General features: G+C 39.6%; 2 protein-coding genes across 17 annotated transcripts in view; both read left to right on the forward strand.

Annotated features, from left to right (window-relative positions):
- Positions 1-6,227, forward strand: part of znf618 (zinc finger protein 618) — a 44,174-nt gene extending 37,947 nt beyond the window's left edge. For 12 of the 15 annotated variants that reach the window (XM_031277835.2, XM_031277839.2, XM_031277840.2 and 9 more), the window contains 2 exons: positions 64-1,392; positions 2,201-6,227. In XM_031277835.2, coding sequence (XP_031133695.2) covers positions 64-612 — 549 coding nt within the window. In that variant the 3' untranslated portion in view covers positions 613-1,392; positions 2,201-6,227. The remainder of the gene's footprint in view (positions 1-63; positions 1,393-2,200) is intronic. The other 3 variants (XM_035991907.1, XM_035991905.1, XM_035991906.1) reach the window with 3 other exon arrangements.
- A 13,845-nt stretch (positions 6,228-20,072) lies between these two features.
- The window catches only part of pappaa (pregnancy-associated plasma protein A, pappalysin 1a), a 101,749-nt gene continuing 97,027 nt past the window's right edge, over positions 20,073-24,794 (forward strand). For both annotated transcript variants that reach the window (XM_031277960.2, XM_031277961.2), the window contains exon 1: positions 20,073-21,303. In XM_031277960.2, the coding sequence (XP_031133820.1) occupies positions 20,913-21,303 (391 nt within the window). In that variant the 5' untranslated portion in view covers positions 20,073-20,912. The remainder of the gene's footprint in view (positions 21,304-24,794) is intronic.

Genomic DNA, 24,794 nt, shown 5'->3' on the forward strand with positions numbered 1-24,794 from the left:
ATGCATATGAGTTATTGGTTTAAGGAAGGACTGAAGAGTCGTTTAAATGTTTTCTGTCTCTAGGTTGAACGAGCCCACCAGGTAGCCATGGTCCTGGACCCACAGCTCAAGCTGCGTTCAGTGCCAGCCTACCAGCATGAAGATATAATCTCCCGTGCATGCGAAATGGCTGCTGAATCCAGGGATGGAGGTATGACTGGTGGTGGAGGTTCAGGTGGTGAAGAGCGGGACAACGATGGCCCACCAACCCCTAAAATAAGCCGCGTAGAGGGAGGGGGAAACAACGGTGGCACCTTAAGGGGGACCTCCTCATCTTGCACAGTGTCTGGTAATGATGAGAGTCAGAGCCAAGTTAGACAAGAGATTTTTCAATACTTGGCTGAGCCTCTTCTCCAAGGCACACCTGACCTCTTCCAGTACTGGAGCTCAGCAGTGAATGAGAAGTTTCCCAGGCTTGCTCGCTTGGCAATGTGGCTCCTTGCTGTTCCTGCTGTGGGCATACGCAATGAGTGTGCGACTGTGTGCGAGCAGAGCCTGGCTATGAAGAGGAGGCAGCAGGTAACCACTGAGGAGATGAATAAACTCATTTTTCTTCGCTCCAACATGGGCTAGGAGAGAAACTCGACCAACCCTTATCAACCAAACCTTCACCCCCAACCAATGACTGAAGACTATTATTTATATACTGTAGGTTTAGAACAACTGTAAACTTAAATGTGTTAAATACTCATCGAGAAAGATATTTACAGGAAACTCACAGTGTATAGGTTGCAACACCATACAACAATATGACTTATTACATTTATTTGGTCCTTTCATACAAACAGTACTTTACAAACAGTCCTTTCTCCATATAAGAAAGGACTGTTTGTAAAGTACTGTGGACAAAATGTAGGGGTGGAACGGTAACTCAAAAGGTTGTCTTGTTTGGTACACCACCCTCGGTTTGGGATTCACATGTAAGCAGGATCAGTCTTATCAAGGCCAGTGACTTGAATTACTTCAGCCTACTGACTAAACTGCTAAAAGGCTGCAATGCGGTTATTCTCACTGAATGGCAACATTTTCAGGTAAAGTCAGCGTTCACTGCTTCAAACGACTGTCACAGACCTCTGAAAACACACAACAGTTAGTAATGTTGCATATAGCTACAGTATTTGGAGAATGATCATTTTCATTGATGTACGACAAAAAAATCAAGAGGTGAATCTTCACTGCCATTGCATCTCTGCCAATTAAGTGTACCAGGTTTATTATTTACTATTGCGTATAACAGATAATATTTTTTTCAGCATCAGGTCAGGAGCTAAATCATTGCAGCTAATTAGAAGGTTGCTTCAGTGGCCTAGAAATGTAGTTGTGGATCATTTTATGCATTTTTCATTCAAAAGGGTAAAACTAGGGGTGGTACGGTTCACAAAATCCATGGTTCGGTTCGTATCACGGTTTTAGGGTCACGGTTTTCGGTTCTGTACGGTTCTTGTTATTTTTTCTTTTAATCTTTAACACTCCAGAAATATACTTCAGCATATGATATATAGCTAAAATTAGCATATTGAATGCATATTGCACAATACAATACAGTGGCAGTTCTATCTATTGTTTTAGTTCCGCTGTCATCATAGGTAACATGAAATCCCAAATGTTCCCACACACCAGACTATATACGACGCTGGCGCATCCTCCAACTCCAGGCAGCCTTCCTTATCTCTCCCACTTACCATTTCTGCATGTGACGTGACCTGCAGCACTCCACACTCCACCTGAGGAGCGGTCGGCTCAGTGCCTCTCAAAATCTGACGAAATTCTTTTAAACTGACCTTTATCGATCAAAAAAACAGACAGATTCAGCAACTGTATGGCCTATTTCTCGCTTAAAATGTTTTCAGAAACACTTTTCGGTGAACTATTTTCGTAAAATGCGAGATCGTATTCAGAACAAGACGCCATTAGTCTGTTTTGAAATTCGGGAGCAGCAAGAACCATGTGATGCATTCGTCCAATCAGCTGCCATGTGTTGCGTTCGTCACACTCATCCCCCTCGTCGTTTCCAGTAAGTGTTTTAAAATAGGTGTCGAAAGTGGGCACTACGGCAGTAAGTGGTTAGTGCACATTAACAGTGTACTGACGAACCGTGCAAAGCACACACGCTCTGAACCGAGCGGTTCGGATGTTTTTTCATGAACCGTACCACCCCTAGGTAAAACGCAGCTGCTAAAACATTAATAGAGATAAGATGCTTTCCGTTTTTTTATGTTACAAAAAGAAAAGTCATCCAATAGTTTGTTTTCTTTCTAAAATTAACTCAAGAGGTCTTATGCTGCTAGATATGCTAGTCAAACGGCTAGATTTGCACAGAAGGGCCTATATCATGGAGTTAACTTGAATAAAGTCAAACTTTTGGTTAAATTTTTTAACGTGCACAAAGAGGACAGAATGATATTATTAGAACTTGTTTGCGGTCAGCTTTTACACCGATTTCATTCATTCAGCCTTACCATAGCTGAATTGCACCAACAGTGCTGGTACTTCAGGAATGTCTCATCATTCAGCTCTGTGAAAAGAGACGTCAATACACTTCTATATACTGGAGACGTTTTGCCTGTGCATTGCCCTCAGATAAACAGCAGTAATATTATTAACCATCAGTTTGGTAAGCTTGTTGGCAAGGATTTAATGCATACGTGCATAAATCCTTGTGTGGTTGTTGCCCACTGTGTGTATGTGTGTTTATTATTTTTTTATATATATCTTTCCATTTTTGAAGCAATAAGCTTCAAGGGCATAGTTTCAACTTTTATCTACAAAAAATGACTGTTCTCATGACGCTCCTAAAGTTAATCATTAATGGTAAATTATTTTCTGTTTGTGAAATCAACGCGATTTTCTCAGGAATGAGTGCACCCAAGCAGGCGCCGCCACTTTTTCCCTTACTGTACTGAAAACTCATCAAACTTTGACCTCAATACCGAGGTATGTACTAAACCGTGACTTTTGTGAAACGTTCCACCCCACATGCAGTTAGTGCCATTTGCAACAAACAAAAAATGGATCAGGGTGAGGGTTTATTTTTTTCCCAGAATAAAGCAAATTCTGCCAGTACATTCACTAAAGTCAACACATGCATACTAATAAAGTTAAGTTATTTATTTATTTTATGGATTCTAGTATACATTTACACAAGCTAATACCTCCTGTAATGACTTTGATGAATGACAGTTATACTGTAAATTTGTTTGTTGCCTTTGGTACTAATTAGTCAAGTACTAGTTTGTTATTTCTGTCTTTGGGCCTAAAGTCTCTTTCATGCAACCACCTTAAACCCTACAGTCAGAACCAACACCATGCCTTTTAATTGATGTTAAATGGCCTTCTTTTCACCATGCTTTCTAAAGCTTGTAGTTTGGTTTTTCACTCCTGTAGACCCAAAGGGACCTCTGGCTGATGGTTTGAAACCGTGTCCTCTAGTGGTCAAATGTGGACTTTTTAAAACATCATGGACAACTGGTATTTTACAAGTGCTTTATTCCAAAGTTCAAGTCATCTCTTGGGTATAAACCGGTCAGGAATTATTTCAACAATAACACAGCCAAGCACAAGTATCCACTGTATTAAACTATACTGAAAACCTATACTCAGTAGATCAGCTCTTCATTGGGTTCATAGCAGGAAAATTTATCAATACGGATATTGTGGTATGAGACTCCCATTTGGATTTTGTTTATCTTAATATTTGTGGTGCAGCTTAACTATCGTCTTTTGATCCAAAAGGATGTAGTTCAGTTATTTGATTTGGCTCTTCCACATGAATTAAAAGCTACATCATATTCTTTCAATCATATTTAAATATTAAACACAAATGATCATAATTGAAAATATCAACTGTAAAAAGAATCTATTTTTTTCATTTTTCCCAGCTTTAGGCCCCAGTACAACTTAAGGTACAGTCACATTACACTACAATGAATATTCACTTAGTCTCCCATTCATTTCCGATTGAATTTGACAAATTCAAACCTCCATTTCCTGTTTCAGTATGAACTCCATGGGTCAGAGTTCACTTTTGTTCAACTTTTACCTCACAGATGTGCACAGTCGGCCAGTAGGAACACTGATGATGAACTGTACTTGGAAATGGAGAAGTCACTATTCTAGCCTTGTGGCGCCACTTTCTTTTGTGCAACACCAGACTAAAAACTGCTGCATCTCCCTCATAGACATTTTACAGTTAGTGGTCGCTATGATCAACATTTATTTATAACCCAGGTTAGAATTGTGACAGGTCCATTTTTGAGGCTGAGTGCAGGGCAATTTTGTTAAATGTGACTGTACCTTTTTAGTTTCTAAGGCCACAGGAAGTAGGAAGTCAGTACACTGCACATGGGGAATTATAGGGCATTTGAGTGAATGGTCTAGAAAGTGTAAAGCCAAGAACAGACAGTTCTCCCTAAAATGCTAATCTTTTTAGTCCGCCTGAATGCAGTTTGTCTGTCAATCAAAGGTGAATGGCTCTATCAAACTACAATTTTTTGATCGACTGTTGCCCTCCTTACCTCCATTTACAGCTTTGATTTAGTGTTTCATAAATGCTTTTCTCTTCTTTAAGAGTAACTTAGCACCAGGCTGAAAAGCACTGTTTTACTGCCCTCTCTGGTTGAAGGTAGCCTGTTTCACCATTAGTAGTAGATGGATGTGGTCAGAAATGTGTTCTGTTGCTCCTGTAACCCCACCCAACAGTGATGTCGTAGGGTCTTGGGAGTATACATGACTGCAGCCAGGTGAGAAGTTAAACCACTGGAGGTCAGCAAAGAGGACATTTTCAGGAGGTGTTGGGTCACTCTATAATGGTTTCTTAACTGATTCTTGAAAGGAAGTATTATGTCATTCACATTTTAACAGTTTATCTATTTTCCCTTCTGTAAGGCTTGGGGAGTATGACTTGATTCAGTGTAACCAAGACATACATTACTTCATTGTGATGATATACTGCTGTTTTCAAACTGATTTATGTCACACATTTATATTTTGGTTAAAAAAAAAAAAAAAAAAAGATTGTAATATTTGAAATTACATTTTTTTAATTACCAATCCAATGTTTTACCTCAGTACTCAGAAGGTAATATTGTAATTTATAGATTGGAAATCAAAAATGTAGCTTTGGTCTAAGATATAGTTAAAATACTGTACATTGGTTTGCGGTTTTAGCAGTGCTCCTCGAATGAACTGATGAAGGGATTTTTCTTACAGTTTTTAGTTTTTAAGTATTTTAAATAGGATATGCTCTGGGACAAAATGCCATTGTTGACATAATGATGTCAACTTAATTTTACTTAGAAATAGCATTCATTTTGTTGATTAAATGGGAATTATATCTAAGATATGCATGCTTTTAATAAGAGTACTGATATATAAAGTTAGAGCCAACATGATTCACTTCCATCTGATGAGAAACACTGACTTGTGAGTAGATGTTACCTTAAGACACTCATCAGGAGTCAGATAAGCGACAGAATTTTAACCTTTGGAGATGGGAGTGGCGATGCTGATCATGGGTTGGTGTTTATGGCTTGACGTCATCCATTTTCACAGGATGTATTATGTAAATTTAAGAGAACTGCTGTTTTTATGCCACAAGGGGGAGCCTTCATTTCAGAGATACAGTAGGGAGCACCAATAACATACCTCTATTTTCTACAGTAGCATTTAAAAGGTTTTTGATATAATAGAAAACTCAACTTAGATACTGTTATTAGAAAATTTAAATCAACTAAGTTTTATTTTGTTTCAGGATTTTAACTTATTCAGATAATGTAAAATATGGTGTAAGAATGCAAACATGGAGATCTTTTCTGTTTTAACTATAGATTACAGTCTGTATTATCAATTCAGGTTAAGAAACTAGTGTTGCTTTCATCCTATTTTACAGGCATTTCTTCCTGTACTCTGCTAAAATGCAAAAAAATAGGTTTGATTCTATTCATTTAGTCTTTTTTTATTGCACTTTGGCAGCAGATTCCTGTGTAGCTTTAGATCTGAGTTGTCCTATTAGTAAGCCTAATTTATACTTTTGTAGCAACACTATTTTTATATAATGGCAAAGAAATGGTTCAGTGTCTTTTTCTTTTGTTTTTCCTGTGTCATATGTGGCAGCGCTGTTCAATGTTTCTTAAATACATTACCCACTGTAGTATGTGATGTGTGAATAAACTCCAAATCTGTGTCAACAACACTGGTGTATATGCAGTTAGAGGAATGCTAGATGTATGTGTGTGTTGAGAGGAGATGGATGGTCAAGTATTGTAATGCCATGAAGTCCAGTTTTACCACTGTGGCAGTGTGTAGCTTTTAACTCACTTTGCCAACATTTCAGATGAAAGAAGTTTCCTTTGCAGTCAAGGGATGAAATGAAATGTTTAGAAAGCCTACTTCTGTATTTATGAATCAAGAGAACTTGAGAAGATATTTAACGATCTTCCTGTAAAAAAATTAGGCTAGTTGCTTATTTTCAGTATGAATGAGGACTCCCACCCAGAGAGAAATGAAGCAGAGATTTCCACAGTGGCTGAGTGGGAGAGACGGAGGACCTCCAACACATGTAGAGGGGAAAGAGGCCTTATATAAGGGCAGAGCGATTGAAGACTCACACATGGGGAGTGAATATACAGAGGCTGCTTAAAGGTGCGTGTAAGGGTTCCCCAGGGGCCACGGATAGGGCAAAAGAGCGAGGGAGTGAGGCAGGAAGAGGGAAAGAGCAAGCAAGTGTTCGTCAGCCTGCTGGCTTTCTTCCTCCTTTTACACCCGGGTCAGTCAGCCCCCAAGGTGCAGCAGTCTGCTGGCATGCAGAAACACCCACACTCTTGTCTCCTCCACTGCTCCCAACACAAGGGCTTAATTTGCAGCACATGCGTCCAAGTTTGCCTCTCCCCACTCATTCTCCACTGCCCCACACACACACACACACACACACACACACTCTTAAGACCTCCTCCCTTCCTGCACACCACACTGCTGAAGGTGACGTTTTTCCACAAGCTATTACTACAGTGAGATGCTAAGTTTGTTTTTGCTTACAGCACCAAGTGTTCGCCCTCAGTCATTTAGAAGCAAAATGAGGGGAAAGCAAACCGCCCATTGGACAATTGCTTCCGTTTTGTTCTGGGTTAAGGACAAGTTGCAGATCAGCTCTTTCTCAAGGAAAGTGAGGAGGAGTGTGTGGGGGTGTTTTCCATCAGCATACAGCCACACAAGTCATATACACAGCAAATGCAAATTGTTTTTTGCTGGATGCCATTGTTCATCAGGCTTTGACTGCATTGGGAGTTTGATAAATGCAGTAGCAGCTGAATATAAAGGGGGTTCCCTCTGTACCAGTATGTGAACACTAGGTGGCAGTATCTGGCTTTTTATCAGCTACAGAATGGACACAATGAAAGCATCACCGGTATGATATAATCCAATCCAGTACCAACTAAGGCCTCAGAAGTTAATATAGATTTGAGAGCAAAAGTCAAATATTAGATAATTTTCAATTGCGTTTTATTTCTCAGGTGTAAATTTGATAAATGGAAACACTGACGTACTGTTGAGCTCCAGGTACCCCAGGTCATTATGTTACTTCAGAACATGGAAGGCCAAGATGTTTTGAGACCTGCCAAGACAGCCAGAAGACCATCCAATAATCCAGAACTACTTTTGCTTTAATTCTGGAGGATTTGCATATTTTTGGACAGTGAGAGGACTCGAATGAACCTGAGGAAATCCCCTGAAAGAGTCAAGTTGATAGCCATTAATCAATGAGCTACTATGCAGCACTCTACTAAACCCATTTACTGTTGGTGTGAATGTTAAACTCCACACTGACTCATTATCTCAGCCCATGAAGCTGATTGTTCTGCTTTACCCATTAAGACGCATGTAGCTGTCCAGCTACATCTACTGTAACACAAAAAGTTCTGTACACTTCCCTTTGCCCTTGGCTGTTACACAATCAAAAGAGAGGCATCCAGGTTTCGTTTTCCAAGCCCAAATCAGGCAGTGTCATGTAGCTTTGCTCCCACCTCTAGCATTGACAAGGTTGGCACCTTCACCCCTTACCCAGCCTATGGCCATCACAGCTGTCCCGACTTGTCTGCTCAGTGAGCATTGGAGGGACAGGCGGAAGGAAGTGTCCTCATCCTCCTCCCCTCGTCCTGTATGGAGGACCCGGTGGCACTGCCACTGTAGTTTCTCCTGCTCAGCAGGTGCTGACTTTTATCAGTAGTGACATGAATGTACAGAACTGCCAGGGCACATCCACCCAGTTGCTGTCAGGTGTCGTTCCCGCTAACACTCCACCTAGCCCCTGACCTCACAGGCACCCAGTGCGCCTGTCTGTTCGCCTGCCTGCTCTGCTCCCTCTGCACACCTGCGCAGACACACATATATACACATGCACGCATCTCATACAGACTCCCTCAGATTCAGGCCTTTTCCCCACATAGGCCCAAAAGATTTGAGTTTCTGGCTTCTCATGCACCTCTATGGGTTCTGCCCAAAGCCACATATGATAGGCTACAATATGATGCAAACACACATGATGAGTGTCCAGGTGTTTTTGCACTCCTCACATGTACCAGCTCACAGGTGCAGGCAACTTTCTCCCTGAAAAAAAGAACACAGCCTGTAAAGCTTGTGAAAGGGAATGTTCACTACCTATTACAGTAGGCAGAGCAGCATTTGAATATTTCATATCTAAGTCAGAGTTATGAGATGACGCCGAAGTGTGAAAATATGATGTTTGACTCTTGGCTTGAGGAAGGCAAGTGGCGTCACTGTGAAAAAAAAGGTCAAGGTTAAATTTGCTTTGTGGCTATAAATAGCCCTTCAGTGATGTTCCCCTGATCTCACCGTTATTATTTATTAATCGTCGTCATGATCTGGGGAGCACATCCAGCCTCACCATGCAATTTCAGACAGCTGAAGACAATGACAAGAGGAGGACAAATCTAAATCTAAAGTCTAACCAGAATTTTAGACCCTAACAATGAAGCCCATATATTTAGGGCATAGTGCCAATGATTTGTTTTGTGTAAAGACGTCATTGCCCTTATTATGTTTAACTGCCATATTCAGGATTGCTGACACTGGTCTTCACAAGCATTATTCTTGCCAGGGTTAGGTCATTGGCTGGGTTCCCGACATGACTCTGCCTTTTGTTAAGTATTTTTTTTCATCAACTTAATTTCTCTATTCTACAATTAATTTGCACCAAGAGAACCTAAGGCTCAACAGGTAACATTACACATACCAATATAATTGTTATTTTGCCAGGAAATTATTATTACAAGTTGAAAGTACTGTAACCAACTCCTCTGTCTTGGCTCATTATACAATCTGTTCCTTCTGTTGCCGTTTTCTTTTTTTTTGCTCCCCTGTTTGTCCCTCCTCTGTAGCGTCTGCACAGTTTTCAGCTGCTCACTTAGTTCACCTTCTGCTGCACCTTTCAAACTTCTTTCCCTGCAAATGAGTTGCTTGACATAGTCCCTTGGGCTGTGTTGACAGCTCACTAAGCTAAAACATATACCATGTACTTGTAACATAGTGAATTTAAATCCAGTTCATGACCTGTTTGTTCCTCCATTTCCTCTCTCTCCTCCCTGTTTTAGCAATCGGTCCCCCATTGCATGTAATTGTTATACGGTAATGCAAAAGAGCATTTGCATTCTTTTTTATCCGCTATCACAGTTCTTGTTCTGCAATATTTGTAGGTTTACTTTTCTTTCATAAATCACTTCTCTCTTTTGGTCCATGGACTGTAGACTGGAAGAAGTAGCATTTGCTCACTCAGATCTGTAAAAACATTTTAATGGAATATTTCAACATTTTGGGTAATGCGCTTACTCTTGTTAAGAGTTAGATTAAAAGAAGAGCAGTATTCTGTTTAATAGTGAATTCAATTCCTCCTTTTTTTTTCTTCTTTTTTTTGCGTCTGCCAAGGAGGTTATGCTTTTGGTTCGTTTTGTCCGTTTTTTGTTGGTTTGTCCATCTGTTAGCAGGATTACAGAAAAGCTGCTCGCCCGATTTTCATGATACTTGGTGGAAGGGTATAGCATGGGCCAAGAAAGAACCCATTAAATGTTGGAGCGGATCCAAATCACAGGGCGGATACACAAATTATTTTTCACTGTCATTAACATTGTGAGATAAGGCGTTTGTGCTACATTAATGTGGTGTCGAAATAATCAGAAAAATGAGTTCCCGACTGGAAACTTATCACTGCATGAACATTATGAAATAGGGTATGCCTTTGCGGAGGTCTGCGCTCTCTGAGTGCCCATCTAGTTATTATGTTTTGTGGTGCTGGTAGATGAATTTACAGTTGTTGTTGTTTTGGTGAATTATAACTGAGCTATTTGAGTTATGTGATCTAATAGGTTACACAGTAGTGAGAAGAAAGTAGTTTTGTGAGTGACTTCCTCCCTCTGGCAGTCCAAGTGTCATCACTTAAGTATAGGCTACAGTTCTGCTTGATTTTAGAGCATTTAAATTGTATTACAAACCTTTAAAATCTGTTTTATTGCTGCATGTCATGACTGTGTTGTTCGGATAGTGCCCTTTTAGTTTTAAAAGAGTTATCTTTTACCACAGAACATTCCAGGCCAGCTCGCTCTTTATGCTTGGCTCTTCGCCAACCAATGTTGTGTGAGGCGTTGCTCTGGAGCTGAAGTAAAGAAAGTACATTTTTAATGATTTAGCATTGAGTGCCTTTCTATTCTATATTCCATCATCTCATTTCCATGATTTGTAAGTACTTGGTGGCTGGAATTATTCCTTAGGGAGAATAACTCCTTGGCAGAGAAGCAGACACTCAATTGAAAATACACACTAGGCAATTTTAATTTGAGAGGATGCTGAAAAATGACCCATTTATTAAGCCTGTTTGATAATCAAAGCTAATGGATAGTTTCAATTTTCTTAACTCTGCAGCTGCTAAAAGGAAATGAGGAGAGGCTGACTGTTGTTTAGACTGTTATTTGGATATATGAAATGAGGTGATTTATAATTAAATGGAAGTATGCTTTTGTGATCATGAAGCTTAATTATTTAAGTTTTATAAAGCGTATTTTTCCCCATAGTAATAACCTGAAATGAATGTGCACTACAAATATTAACCTTATTTTAAATTATTGCCAACACTAAAGAAGACCAAGATGTGTGTGTTATTGCCATAAGGAACTGATCCCTATGCAGCCACAGATTTAAGTCTCTCACAAGGTGTCTCAAATCTGGTGCAAACACAGAGGGGCCCAAGGGCATTAGAGGTGCATCATGATGACGCAACCCGCTCATCAATGTCCTAGTCCTTGACAATGTCATTGTAAAGTGAGGAAAAAAAGAAGCTTCTGGGATCTGTTCAGTGAGGCAGGCTTGTTTACATTCTCCCTTTTCTTACTCCTCCTAATTCTTTCTGGCGTTCTTTTTCCTCTCACTCCTTTGTTTTGATGGAAGCTGGTATCTTATTGGTGGAAATGAAAACACAAGTTGATTGATCAGGCCGAGGGGTATTGATCAAGCTGATCCTCTGCCGTGACCCTTGACCTTCTGATTGACAGGAGCCCCTATAATGAGGCTTCGGAACAGAGACCATAAAATGGGGGGTTTTGGGAAGGGCATCTGTGGGAAAAACAAGAAACCCAAGCATATATACACACACACACACACACATACACATACACATACACACACACACACACACACACAACCCGGCTCAATCCACTTGGTGCCATTGTTATATTGCAATGGCCTCGATAACCCCAATTTGCATAATCGGCTTTTGCATTGTTTGGCCCAGACACATTAAGGTGCAGTATTGCATTGTTGACTGCAAATCAGCACGTGCCCATTGTTTGCTCATCTCAATGTAGCATTATGCATTGCTTACTTATGCTGCAGCATGTGTTTTTCTGCTTACTGACTTTACCATCACACTAAACTCATTATATTTCCTTTCGCAGCCGGAGTAAAATATACATTACATCTTACGCAACGCAGTGTGTCCACAAAACCACAACCTCGTTTTTGCGCTCCACAAAGCACTTTGATTATTTATGACACACCCAAAGAGCATATATGCTCTTTACAAAGTCCACTGCATTTTGTTAACGTTGTTTACCAAGCACATTCTAGACATTCCTACCATTTTTCTCTTGCTTATAGTCTCCTAACGACTACACATCCTTGAATACTGTGAAACATTTGTACCTTAGTTTTTAAGCTCTATACACAGAAAATTCAATTCTTTCAGTCTGATTAGCACATTCACGCTAATAACCTTAAAGTAGGCTACATTTGCGTGTACACACACTATGGACCCAAACACAGGCTCCCACCTACTCTGTGTGGCCATATCCATTTCTGTTTACAAATAAATGTGCAATCCATTTAAATGCAGTCGTACAGATAAACACTTGTACATTAACAGTACAGGGCCGTGACGCTGGTGTCACTCTGTGAATCTGATGCTTTATGAGCATTTGGAACATAGTATTTCTTTTATTGTTTGTTCAGATGACTGTAAACATGCCCTGCCAATGGAACAAGAAAACCTCAACAATATTGAGCAATATGAGCTTTAATAGGTGTGAAGCTTTGAAAAGTGCTCACAAAAAATTGTTGAGAGAATGTTGACTTTGTTGTACTTGTGTAGGGCTTGTCCAGCTTAGGACAGCCGTTGGTTTAGTTTTAGTTATATAGCTCAATAGCATATAGTAAATATTTATATTTAGTATTTAGTTTTTGTACTTAAGATTGCAGACTTCATGGGTGCAGCTACAACAGCAAAACACTAGGACATCCAGTGGTCTCCGACTGTAATGATTCCCTGTAGTTTGTAACTACATTTAAAAATGGTGTACGATGTGGAGACACCCTGACCTCCACACTGCAGAGGTTTTGTTTAGATGAAACAAATTGTGCTGAGGCAAGCTCTACAACAGCATTATCTCCACTTTGAAACCAGTTAAACCAGTCTACAGTTGTTATCTATATCTTTCAATGTTTTCTCTCCGTACTGCTTAACAGTGTTACTGCTACTCTGTGGTCACTGCTGTCAAATTTGATTCATCCCCTAACGGCCTTTGTGCAGCCTCCTGCAGTAATACTTATTTTTGTGATTGTTGAAAATCATCTCATATTTGGATATGAAAACTTGCGACCATTAACTCTAGGTTTTTCTTTAAGCCATTATTCTTTGTGTTCAAAAAGAAAAAAATTGCTGCCTTTTTGGTTTAGCAAGACTGTGTTAAATACATTTGGTTTAACATTTGTTTTTTGCCTATATGGGGACATTGCAACAAGTTGTAAACACAAAATTGACTTATTATCACCTATACATAGTTGATATGGCAAACTTGTTAGCTTATTTACGCATTGAGCAGACACAGAGCAACATTAGCATTCAATTGGAGTCCAATTGGGTACACCTGAAGAACGTACAGTAAGTTCAATATTCATTCTCCTTTTTGGCTCTGTTTTGGTCTCCACCAACTCCTGAGGGCAAAAGTTTGCCTCTTTAGTTGCTTAATGCTCTACTAGGTTTACATGCTAGTCGCTAACATTGTGCTGGGAGGTTTATTACCTTGTGATTTTAAATGTACTTTGTTTTAATATGTTTCATGTTGTATGTTTTATGTAAAGAACTTTGTGATTTCTTATCTGTGAAAAGCGCTATATAAATAAATTTTACTTACTTTCTTGCTTGGCGTAGAGTGGGTTTGTCAGAGTTTTGCAGGCTGTAAAACCATTTGCAAGTACAATTTTCCCATGGTATCAGGTTCTAATTTACAGCCCTCCAAATATTAAAAGGGTTTAGATGTACCGTACATAAAATTTGTTATGGGTGTGAGGAACATCTTGCAAGTAAAGAAAGGAGGGTTTGAGTTCAATGTGTGAATGTAATGCTGAAAATTGACTAGTGACAAACTGGCAATGGCATGTATTTACTCTTTGCACTCTCTTCCTCAAATATCTCCTTGCCCTACAGCAATCTATTGGTTACCCTAAATGTTTTTAATAAGACCAAGCCATTTTTCTTTCAATGGGCCATATCCCATTCACCTTACCAGACATTTTTCCACTCTTCCTCACCCAGATGGATCAGACTACCTCAGAAATCTTCCAAGAAATAATTTCTTTCCTTATTCCTTTCTTGGAAAGCATGCCGTTTCAGCCATCCTTTGGTGAACTGGAGGCCTGCGCCAAATTGTTGTCAGTCCTGGGGGCTTGATGCCTCAACCTGGTTAATACCACTGCAGAAACCACTCTACTTTGTGTTTTTATGGACAAGCGTCACTGCAACTGTATTTCAAGTAGGCCGGCTAATGAGCTTTTTAACCATCTCCATATGGACGTGCTCTAACGTCTAGACGGAGGGGCAGTAGTGGTGGCTAACGGTGGTGTGCTGACTGTGCCGTACTCTGCACCCCTGCACATATAATTCTTCCCCACAAGCAGCAGAGTTAAACCAAGGGCAAGCCTTGGTTGCCGTTGGGGACCCATAATGGGTTATTGTTTACCACACAGCTCACAACAGCGGCTAAATTCCAGGATGTGATGATGATGAGGAACACACTCCTCATGCACAATTGCATATGTAGACAATGATGTGATGTTCAGCATGGTTCTGTATTTCCTGAAGTATTTAATTTGGAAGTCAAACTCAGTATTCCTTTTAAACAATTTTTTATAAATTATATATATATATATATATATATATATATATATATATATATATATATATATATATATATATATATATATATATATATATATATATTTGTTGCATCTTATGTCCATATTTGACAGTGATAATGGAGAGAGACGTGTGGGAAAAGAGAGTAAGGGAATGACATGCAGCAAACGGTCCAGTTAGCAGGGAACTGAACCGGAGTTGCATATGTGCCCATGTGGTATAGGCTAACCACTTGGCTATTGGGTCACTCCTTATATATCTGTACTCTTTAATAATTTATCTGCACAAAGAGTCTCAACAGTGCAGAAATGTTTGCATGAAAAGAGACAATTTAGTGTAAAATTATTGTACTGAACAGTTATTTAGCCATGCTTCCACAGGAACAGCAATAAACTTGTACTCAGTGAATTCTACTGATCGTCTAATCATGTTTCTGGGAACCATGTGTCATGGCTGAGGTAGAAAGGTTTATGAGGTAGCTGTTTTAAAATGTACATGTGGATAGGTTTGACAAAAGCACTTTCTGTGTTTTGGCCTTTCAAAGCAGATCAATTTAAAAATGCCAGTCCTGCACTGTAGTAGATGGGGAATTTAAGTTTTTTGAAAACACTGTAGTAGTAAGATACCAACTTTCTGCCACCTCCAACTCTGCTTTTATTGACTTCATACTAGCCCAGTAGTCTGACAACAGCAAAAGCAAGACACGCTAATGGCAGCACCCATGTTGATTGATCAGCTATACTAAAACACAAAATAAACAATTCCAGAGAAAGTCTGATGCAACAACATCAGCAGCCAAGTTTGTCAAATAAATCTACCCATATAACCACACAGCTTACCAGATGGTGCTGGTAAAGTATCATGCTATTTTTTTGTCAACCAACATTTAACTACAACACAAGAAAAAATTATTCAAATGTTTTTTTTTTTTTTTTGTGTACAGCAGATATTTAGACAATGAACCAAAAACACCAGAAAAACCTTTAGCTACCTACGTAACACCAATAATATTAGGGCTTAGTATGTTGAAAATGTGATGTCTTTGTGTACTAAAAATGTTTTGCCAAAAACGTTTCGTTCACCCCAAATTGTTTTAGCCAGCAACTTACAAAAACTACCTTTTACTCTAAGAAAGAGTTGTAATTTGACAGCTAAAGTCTGCCTTAAAGGTGCAGATAAGTGGACTGATGTAGTCTGATAGGGGTACAGACAGCAGGCACTATGACTAATAAATGATTTAGCACTTGGATAAGGGGGAATAACGAGGCAGACAGGGAAGTTTTTGGGTGGGATAGGGATGACATAGAAAAAATAAGACTAGAATGTAATATATAAGCGTAGTGATACAAATGCACTTAGGAGAGATGATTAAATTACAGATACACAACTATGTGCTTGATTTAACTTCTCCGGTTACCGATCCAGAATGACGATAAGCTAAGATAAGATGATTCAATTTGTTGTGATGAATTAATGTAAATTAAACAATAGACTTCACTAATTCATGTGGAATAAGATGGAATAATTGACATTTCAGTGTCTATCAACAAAGTGTGACAGCTCATTGATTTCATGCCTCATACCGGACTCTACAGTACCATACTTTCTGTGACAAATAGTATTTCACGTATACCATTCTGCCAATACTCAATTATCACCGTAACACAAAAGCAGACTCTACTTTCAGTGTTCATATAAATATATATATTATGCCACTGTCCAGCTGAACTGGCTGCCCTTCCATGCTAAGCACATATAAATGACAGCTGTCATAAGCATTAGGAAAGATTAAACCTGATTTACACAAATGTATACATTTTCTGTAATCTTTGCGATGTTCTGTTTAAAAGTAACAAACAACACCTCCGTCTCAGTCAGCACATCTCTTATTGGGAAGTGCTTTCTTTTTTTTTACCAGAAACTGCCTGCGTTTTTAGGCAGCACAGGATTAAACTCTTAAAGGCTTTAATGGGTATTCTGTAACGGCATTATATTTAGAAAGAGCCACTGCCTTTAAAGGTCCTGGCCACTATTATGAAATGCTATTGTCACTACAGCTTTGCTTTTATTTTACTTTGACATTTATCATTCAGAATTCTCCTAAATGTACTTAAAACCTCATCTGTATTATTCTTCAATGTGTTAACATTGTTTACATGCTATCATTTTACTCTCCAAATCATACACACACAAAAATGAGGCAAAAGCATTTAGGTTTGCACTTTAGAACAGTCACAGATTAAGCTGGGTGCATTAATGGATTATAGGACAATGTTTTTTTTCCTATTTAACTCGCACTGCTCCACAGTTACTCCGGTCATGTTGTGGGATTATTGTACAATACTGCAACCACTTGTCTCTGAACAGAAGTGCTAGGACAGCAATGGCTGCATCACCGTGGAGCTGGAGATAATGTTTAAGGATGGTTGTAATCTAGACACAATTTGACAAAGTTAATACAATGTCTGTATCATTGATGTAAACAAAATGCACACATTTTGCTCAATCCAATATTAATTTACTGAGCTCTGTGTTCACAGAACATGCTCATGTTTTACTCATCTGACCAAACTGTTACTTTTAAAAACACAGATGTAATCTCCCTGGGTCAAAAGTGAAAAAAGCCAAAAATAGTTTTCATGCATTCAGATACTGAATGTGGATAATTCTAACAGTATCACTTACTTCTACAACTCTGCATAAATACATTTACAATAAACATGGGTAAAGATCAGTCCATACCAAATGGCTTTTATTTTCCATTAAAGGATATATGCCTGTGTTTAGACATTGCATGTCAAAAAGGTCAGATAATGTGACTCAAGTAATTGGGAATCTCTTGCATTTTCAATTGGGTTAAAAAGGCATTATATTATAATTATCATGTTCAAGATGTACTAGTCACTGCTGCATGTGTTTTTTATACCTGTTTTTTTCCCAGATTGTTCCTGATGTCAAGTTTGTCCTGTGGTGTTTAATTCACTGTTGACCTCTGACTGATCTTAACATCATGCAGTGTATTCTGCTTTATGGTCCGACTCAGATGTGCAGTGGGATTTAAATAATTGCACATGGGCTCTGTGACATGAACCGTCATGGGTCATTAGGTTAAGATGGGATGTTGTCTTCTTCATCAAATCCAGGAATAACTGGGAATCAGCCTGTTGTTGAAAAGGAGAAATATTGTGACACTGGCAAATGGTAGCGCCAGGGAGGCACACTTAGCGATTGTTGATTGGTTTATACCCTCAGGGGTTGGGTGGGAGGTGCAAGACTGTACTAAAACAATTCAACTCAATCTCCTTGCGTAATGGAGGCATGGCAAATTATCTTTATATGACCATGTTTCAGGGTTGTTTCCCCTCCCTTCAAACTGTACATAGTGTACCAACCTGAATGGAAGCTGACTCTAAGACATTAGGTCATCTTTTCTATCTTCAGCCCTCATGTTCCTTTATAAAGAGAGAGAGAGAGACAGAGACAGAGAGTGATAGTCTGATCTAAGGTGAAGAAGCAAAGAATGTAATAACAGGACTGGAGGTCTTTCACCTTCTATCACGATTTGGTACCTTAGTGAGCTCGAATTTCCATTCCCTTCAGTGTTAAATTCTGTTATCAAGTATGTTTTATGGAAAGTCTGTGACCAGCGCTATTTTGCTGGTTGAAAAAATATAGGAAAAGAAGCATGCATCTTACCATAAAGTGTGCATCAAAAGCAAGCAACCTCATGGGAAACATGAGTTTTTGAGACAAGGACCCAAACAAAAACTCTTTCAAAGAGATGGAAGTGTTGCCACACAACCACATCTAACAGGAGAATGTGTGTTAACAACATGTCATGTGAAGGTTTTGACACACACACACACACACACACACACACACACACAGTTATCCACTAACTCCTTTGACAAGATTTAGATTTGTGGATATGTGAAACTCTGCTGCCAGCGACTTCCTAGGTCAACACCTCTCAATATGTGATTTCCCCTGCTCAAAACACAAAAGGAAATATGTGGCCCAAAGTCACAACACCATATGAAAAAGAAAGCAAATATTTAATGTTTGTTCTCTCTTCCTTTTATGGTAGCTGGCAAGTTTTAGCTGTCTAAACACACATTCACAACAAACAACCGTGGGAGAACAGAGAGGAAACACCGACATTCCAGCTGACTGTCTCTATGGAAAGCCATTAAAAGGTAAAGTCACTCTCCTCTCTGTGTCAAAATATCCTCAGAGTAACAGTAACATTGACCAAAGGATTGTTTTCATTTCACTCAGCAGCTGAGACCTACGAAGGCTTTGTCACTGGTCTCAAAGGCTTACAAACTTTAGTCGAGAGTGTGGTTTTGAAACTTCCATCCATCTAAAGTGACGGGTCAGTAAACATTAGGATGTGTGAGTCAACCTGAAACTTACAAATCCCTTACATTTTTCTTTTTCAAATCCCTTTGACAAAAACCCTTGTGTGGCAATAGTGAATTGGGATAAACTTAGACTGAAGTTAGAGACTGAATAAATGAATGAAAAAAAAATGAGTTGGCCAGATTTTAAAAAAACAAAACATGTACAGGTAGAAAATATAAGTTGCTTATTGCTATTTTGTAGCTAAACACCACCAACTTTGGCTATTAAATTGAAAGAAGAAAGGAAAAAGTAAAGAAAGGATAAGAACTGCTATGACTTTGTCAATGTTCTCCCATTACTTCTTTGATCTACTGCTTACTTTTTTTGAAGACATTAATGGGAAACATGACTTTAACGGGACTGTTAGGTCTACCTTTATACAATACGTCATACCTTGCCAAAGTTTAAATGGAGGACTTTCTGAAGAGCCTGTGAGTAGCCTAAAAGTTGTACTTTTTATTGGATACAACTTTTCTAAGTTTCGGATATTGATCGCTATCGATTACAACTATTATGTTTTAACATTACAAAATAAAAGCTTTGATCCCCAAATCATATAGGGAACAATCTCTTTATAATATTCTACAGTACATTTTAAACATTTACATTGAGGAGTAGTCATCCGTTCAACTAAGCTTTCATGTAGGCTATATCGTGAGGAATGTCATTGCCAAAATCTATGACTTTCTAAATGAAATCAACTGGCTTTCAAAGGGGGATTTCAACAAAGACCAACAAGGATTGGAGTAATTATTTCATGTTCTCAGACTGCTTGGTTATGACCCTGTGTTGTGGACTTGGTTGAAGTGTTGGATTGTTTAAATTGTAACCGCTAGAGGGATACATATACGCCTTTCAAACTCCGTAAACGCCACCCAATCACTATGTGCCATAGAAAGAATTGCCGTCAGTGAGAGTTGCCTACCTGTGTGACTTCCCACATTGGAAAAAAAACACAGCGCCGGAACATTTGAAACACGAGTTGTTCTTAAAAAGACTTAGGGAGAAACTGCCTTTAAAGCGGACGGCGAGCTCCGACTGCTCCAAGTGTATCTGCTTCAGGCAATCAATGAGGACCGCGATGCTTACTTCTGCAGCTCTCTGTCCCTCTTTCTCTCCTTCGCCTTACCAGATATTATAGTGCATTGCAACTTTTGTACAGGCATACAGGCAAGGGGAAGTTTTGATTCGATTTTTTGGTCACAATTTACCTCTTGTTTCCTGTAATAAATATGAGACGTCGGTTTGTTGTCACTTTTATTTGGAATTTAATATGTGCCATTTCTTATGCTGTTTTACGGGTAGGATAAGGAAACAACAAAAAGGTGTGACAAGAGCTTGGCGGACAACTGTGGATTTCTGCGAGTAACTCCTACCGTCCAAAGGGGATGAGGGGGGCATCGGCCGGACCCCCCTCTTGATTGATTACTTATTAGTCATCCCTTTGGCTAAATGGGACCAACTGAAAAGGCACCGTGGAACACATACATGAATCAAATATTCCTGTGTCCCCTGAATGTCTCCAGAGTAGTTTTGCTTAAGAGAGGGGGTCGTGGCTTAGCATTATAAAGAGGGGAAAACAGCATAGCTTTATGGGTTTATTTAGACAGTTTCTACGGTTTGACATTCTATCGCTGTAAAAAGAGAGAAGGAAAAACTCGAGAGGATTTCCAAAAAGGAGAACATTGTGGACATAACATTTTTTTTGTAGTTATTCCGTTGTTTCTTTCATTTTTTCTCTTCTTTTAAATATTTTTGTTGCTATTTCCTCTCCCGAAAAATGAAACTTTGGACATCTCCCTGGGTGTCTTGCCTGGTGATTCTCATCTTGTGTTTCGGATCAGAGTGCGGGACAGTCCGGAGAAAGGGGAGATCCAAGAGGGAGTTGGTGCGCATTAGTGAGGCGAAAGCCACCATCCCAGGGGCTTGTGCCACACGTCTGCCCCGGGGCAAACGCTCTTTGCCCGGCTTAGAGCGACGGGTGATTCGCCAGCGTCGGCGCTCCTCTCAGGCGGAGGAAAACTCTCCAGACCGGGGGAAAGCTGTCTATTTTACCGGCAGGGGAGATCAGCTACGACTGAAGCCTGGCGTGGAGATACCCAGAGGAAATTTCACTCTGGAGATGTGGATCAAACCGGAGGGAGGTCAACGATCACCCACAGTGATTGCAGGTAGCACTGTCTACACATCCTCCATCCTATTGTCAACACAACTCCATTTATAAGTGTAACTCCAAAACTTACATTTAAAAATGTTGACTAAACATGCACATGTGAAGTATTTTATCCCAGTGTCATGTAGTCTGAAACAAAGCAACATGCAGTTTCAGCGAGTTGAAAATGAGTTCATCTATCAGACTAGACAATGATGTAATGTTCTGAAAAGTACACCGGATATTGTAGGTAGTGCAAGCATAGGGTCACTGAAGATTTTGATCACATTTAAGTTTGCCGGCTTATAGAGAGACAGTCGCTGCAATATGATTTTATTTTACAAATTGTTTTTTTCTGTAATTTGTACTACTTCAGAATGATGATTTATATGGCTTATAATCATAAAAGTGAGGAGCACTGGCAGCAGATATAGGCTACTGCATCTGACCGGCAGCTGATGTCACTGTGCGTAAAATATAATTTCTCTGAACCGACTTGGCTATTTTAAAACTATGATGTAATGGCCAAAACTTTGTGAGCGAGCACGTCACGTCAGGCACAAAGCGGGAGAGATATGTATGTGTAGGCGCTTTAAGCGCGCAGCTCAAGCCGCAAGCCGCAAGCTAGTGTCCCCCAAAATCGACACCTTTGGATTGGCTACCGGAGTTACGGGACAGGAGAGACCCAGGGTTTCCCCTCATGCCCGAAAATGTCCTGCGTGTGTTTGTGCTGTGGCGGTGTGCTTTATGGTCACCGGTGGTGTTATGTAGGCTACAGTGTCTCCAAGACGCAGACTATTGTGCAAAATCATGCGTCGACGAATCTCTAATGTAAGGCAAAATCAGATAGTGATGATACATCTCTATCCACTGACTGCGCAGAGGACACACACACACGCATACGCACACGCACATGCACACGCACTTGTGTAGATCCCTGTCGTCAGAGGAAGGCTCGACACTTTATAATTGTCATTTGTGCGCACTCCTTTTTCTCCTGCAGCCATGCGTAAAGGAGCCCCAGAAAGGTGTTAAAACTGTTCTGCATCATCTGTTTTGACCAATAGCGCTTTTGTGCATTACAGTATAGGACAGTTTTTTTGTTGATTGTCTTTGCCGATAGGGAGCGTTGCATTCACAACTCATTGTCTGCTATAGTACTTGTGCAGATGGCTGCCTTTGAACTGAACTGAATTGAACTCAGTCCTCCTCAGTCTCCTGTATACCAGTCTGCACGTTTGAGGAATCAACTAAACCATATGACTTCATATAAATGCTCTTTTTATTTTCTATCTGTCTGGCTCTTTCAAAACAACTCTCCTCTTGTACACACACAGACACATACATACTCATGTGTGTGTGTGTGTGTGTGTGTGTGTGTGTGTGTGTGTGTGTGTGTGTGTGTGTGTGTGTGTGTGTGTGTGTGGATATACAGTCCAGTACACTTTTAGGTAGTGCTAGCCAGTTGGCAGGGACATGCTCTGCAAAACCAATCCCTTGTCAGAGTCTCAAACTGGGGAAGAAGAGAGTTAGAGGGTCTGTTGTGACCTGAGTGACTCCTAGATTTACAGAGGATGGACATAATAACAGGAACATCTGTACAGTATTATGCAACCCAGTACAATAACAACACTAACAACAGCCACCACAATGATAGTTGAATAAACACCTCTGAGACAAAATCATAACAGAAAATGAACATTATAGGCTTTACAGATGTGGCATTAGATCAAATTATGTTGTACAGGTGTTAGTGTTGTGCCCCGCCCCCATCTTGTACTGGCTTCTCCCTAGTAGGGATTACCATTCATGTATGTTCATTTTTTAATTTTTTTTTTAAAGATTTCCTCCCATCATGCTCCCATCAATGAGAAGGGCCTTAAAGAGAACAAATACGATGATCAAACAAATTCAATAAAGCCTAATCTTTTAAATCCAATTCAGGCCTCAAAAATCCCAGTGCTTCTAAAAATGCTCCATCTACTTGTTTTGATCCCAGCACAGTGTTTTTTGCAGCAGTTGTTTTTTTTACTGTGTTGTTTTGACCATTGCATTTCTCTCTCTCTCTCTCTCTCTCTCTCTCTCTCTCTCTCTCTCTCTCTCTCTCTCTCTCTCTCTCTCTCTCTCTCTCTCTCTCTCTCTCTCTCTCTCTCTCTCTTTCTTTCTCTCTCTCTCTCTCTCTCTCTCTCTCTCTCTCTCTCTTTTCATTCTTGCTTTCTTCCTTTCTTCCAGATTTCACTTTTCCTTTATATATAACAACAATGACATTAGTAAACAGTAGGGCAATGGTGCTGAATAAATATGAAATCATTAATGTAACAGGTTGCTTTATATCCATGAGGTAGGTGGATATGACAGTATATACAGTACATACAGTGTTTGTATTTAACAGTGATGATATGTACATGTTAAAAAGCAATGTGTAAAAAATACATAAGTGGAGTTAACCAATTTTCTTATAACAATTCCTCGGAGAGGTAGAGCAGGACCACTTTTTGGGTGATAAGAGAATGTTCAGGGATCAATTAGCTGTTACCGGTACTTTATACTCCACAGATGAGGGATCAAACCATCATCAAATACAGGTGTGGATTATCTTGTGCCCTTTGAATTACACACACACACACACACACACACACACACACACACACACACACACACACACACACACACACACACACAAATACACATACACATACACACACACACACACACACACAGTTCCTATCTGAAGTACACACACACAATCACACAATCAGAACATCAAGTTCTGTGTCCAAATGTTATGCAAACTTTGTTGTGCCCTATTAGCCCCTGTATCCGGGTCATGTTGGGTTGTCCCGCATCAAAGGAAGAGAAAAATAAATCACACAAGGAATGGAGGCTCTCTTCCATGACCTGCTGGGGGCAATTATACGCAGACGTTAGCAGATAATCGCTGCAATAACAGACATGTTTTGGTGCAGTCATAGTGTGATGATACACGCAAAAATGTGTTCAAAAACAAATTTTACTTTGCTGGTCTGTATTTCATGGAAACTTGAAAATTGTATCCTCTTCCTGTTTTATCATAATCAAATGTAACTGGGAGACTAAGGAAGATGAATAACTTTGAGATCATGACTAATAACCTAGCAAGTTAGAGTTTGAAGAGGGGTTGAGCCCTGAGTGCAACGCTTATACTCAGCAATCATTACTTCAACTAGAAACATCTTCACAGACTTATTAGTTTGAATCATTATCATGGTCATGCACTGTGCCTTACTGTGATTTAATGACTGTTTGGAAAGATTACATTTTGATTAATGTTAATGTAATTTAAAGGACAATTCCGGCGCAAAACGAACCTAGGGGTTAATAACAGATGTGTACCCACTCTGTTGTTCTCTGGGACATGTTTTCATGCTAATCGAATGTGTTTGTAGCTTGAAAGACGCTAGCGCGGACCGCTGATTAGCTTACAACGCTAGTATTCGGGGCACAGGGAAAGTAAAAACAAATCGCTATTTA

Source organism: Sander lucioperca, chromosome 14 (genome assembly GCF_008315115.2).
Source record: "Sander lucioperca isolate FBNREF2018 chromosome 14, SLUC_FBN_1.2, whole genome shotgun sequence".
Classification (NCBI taxonomy): domain Eukaryota; kingdom Metazoa; phylum Chordata; class Actinopteri; order Perciformes; family Percidae; genus Sander; species Sander lucioperca.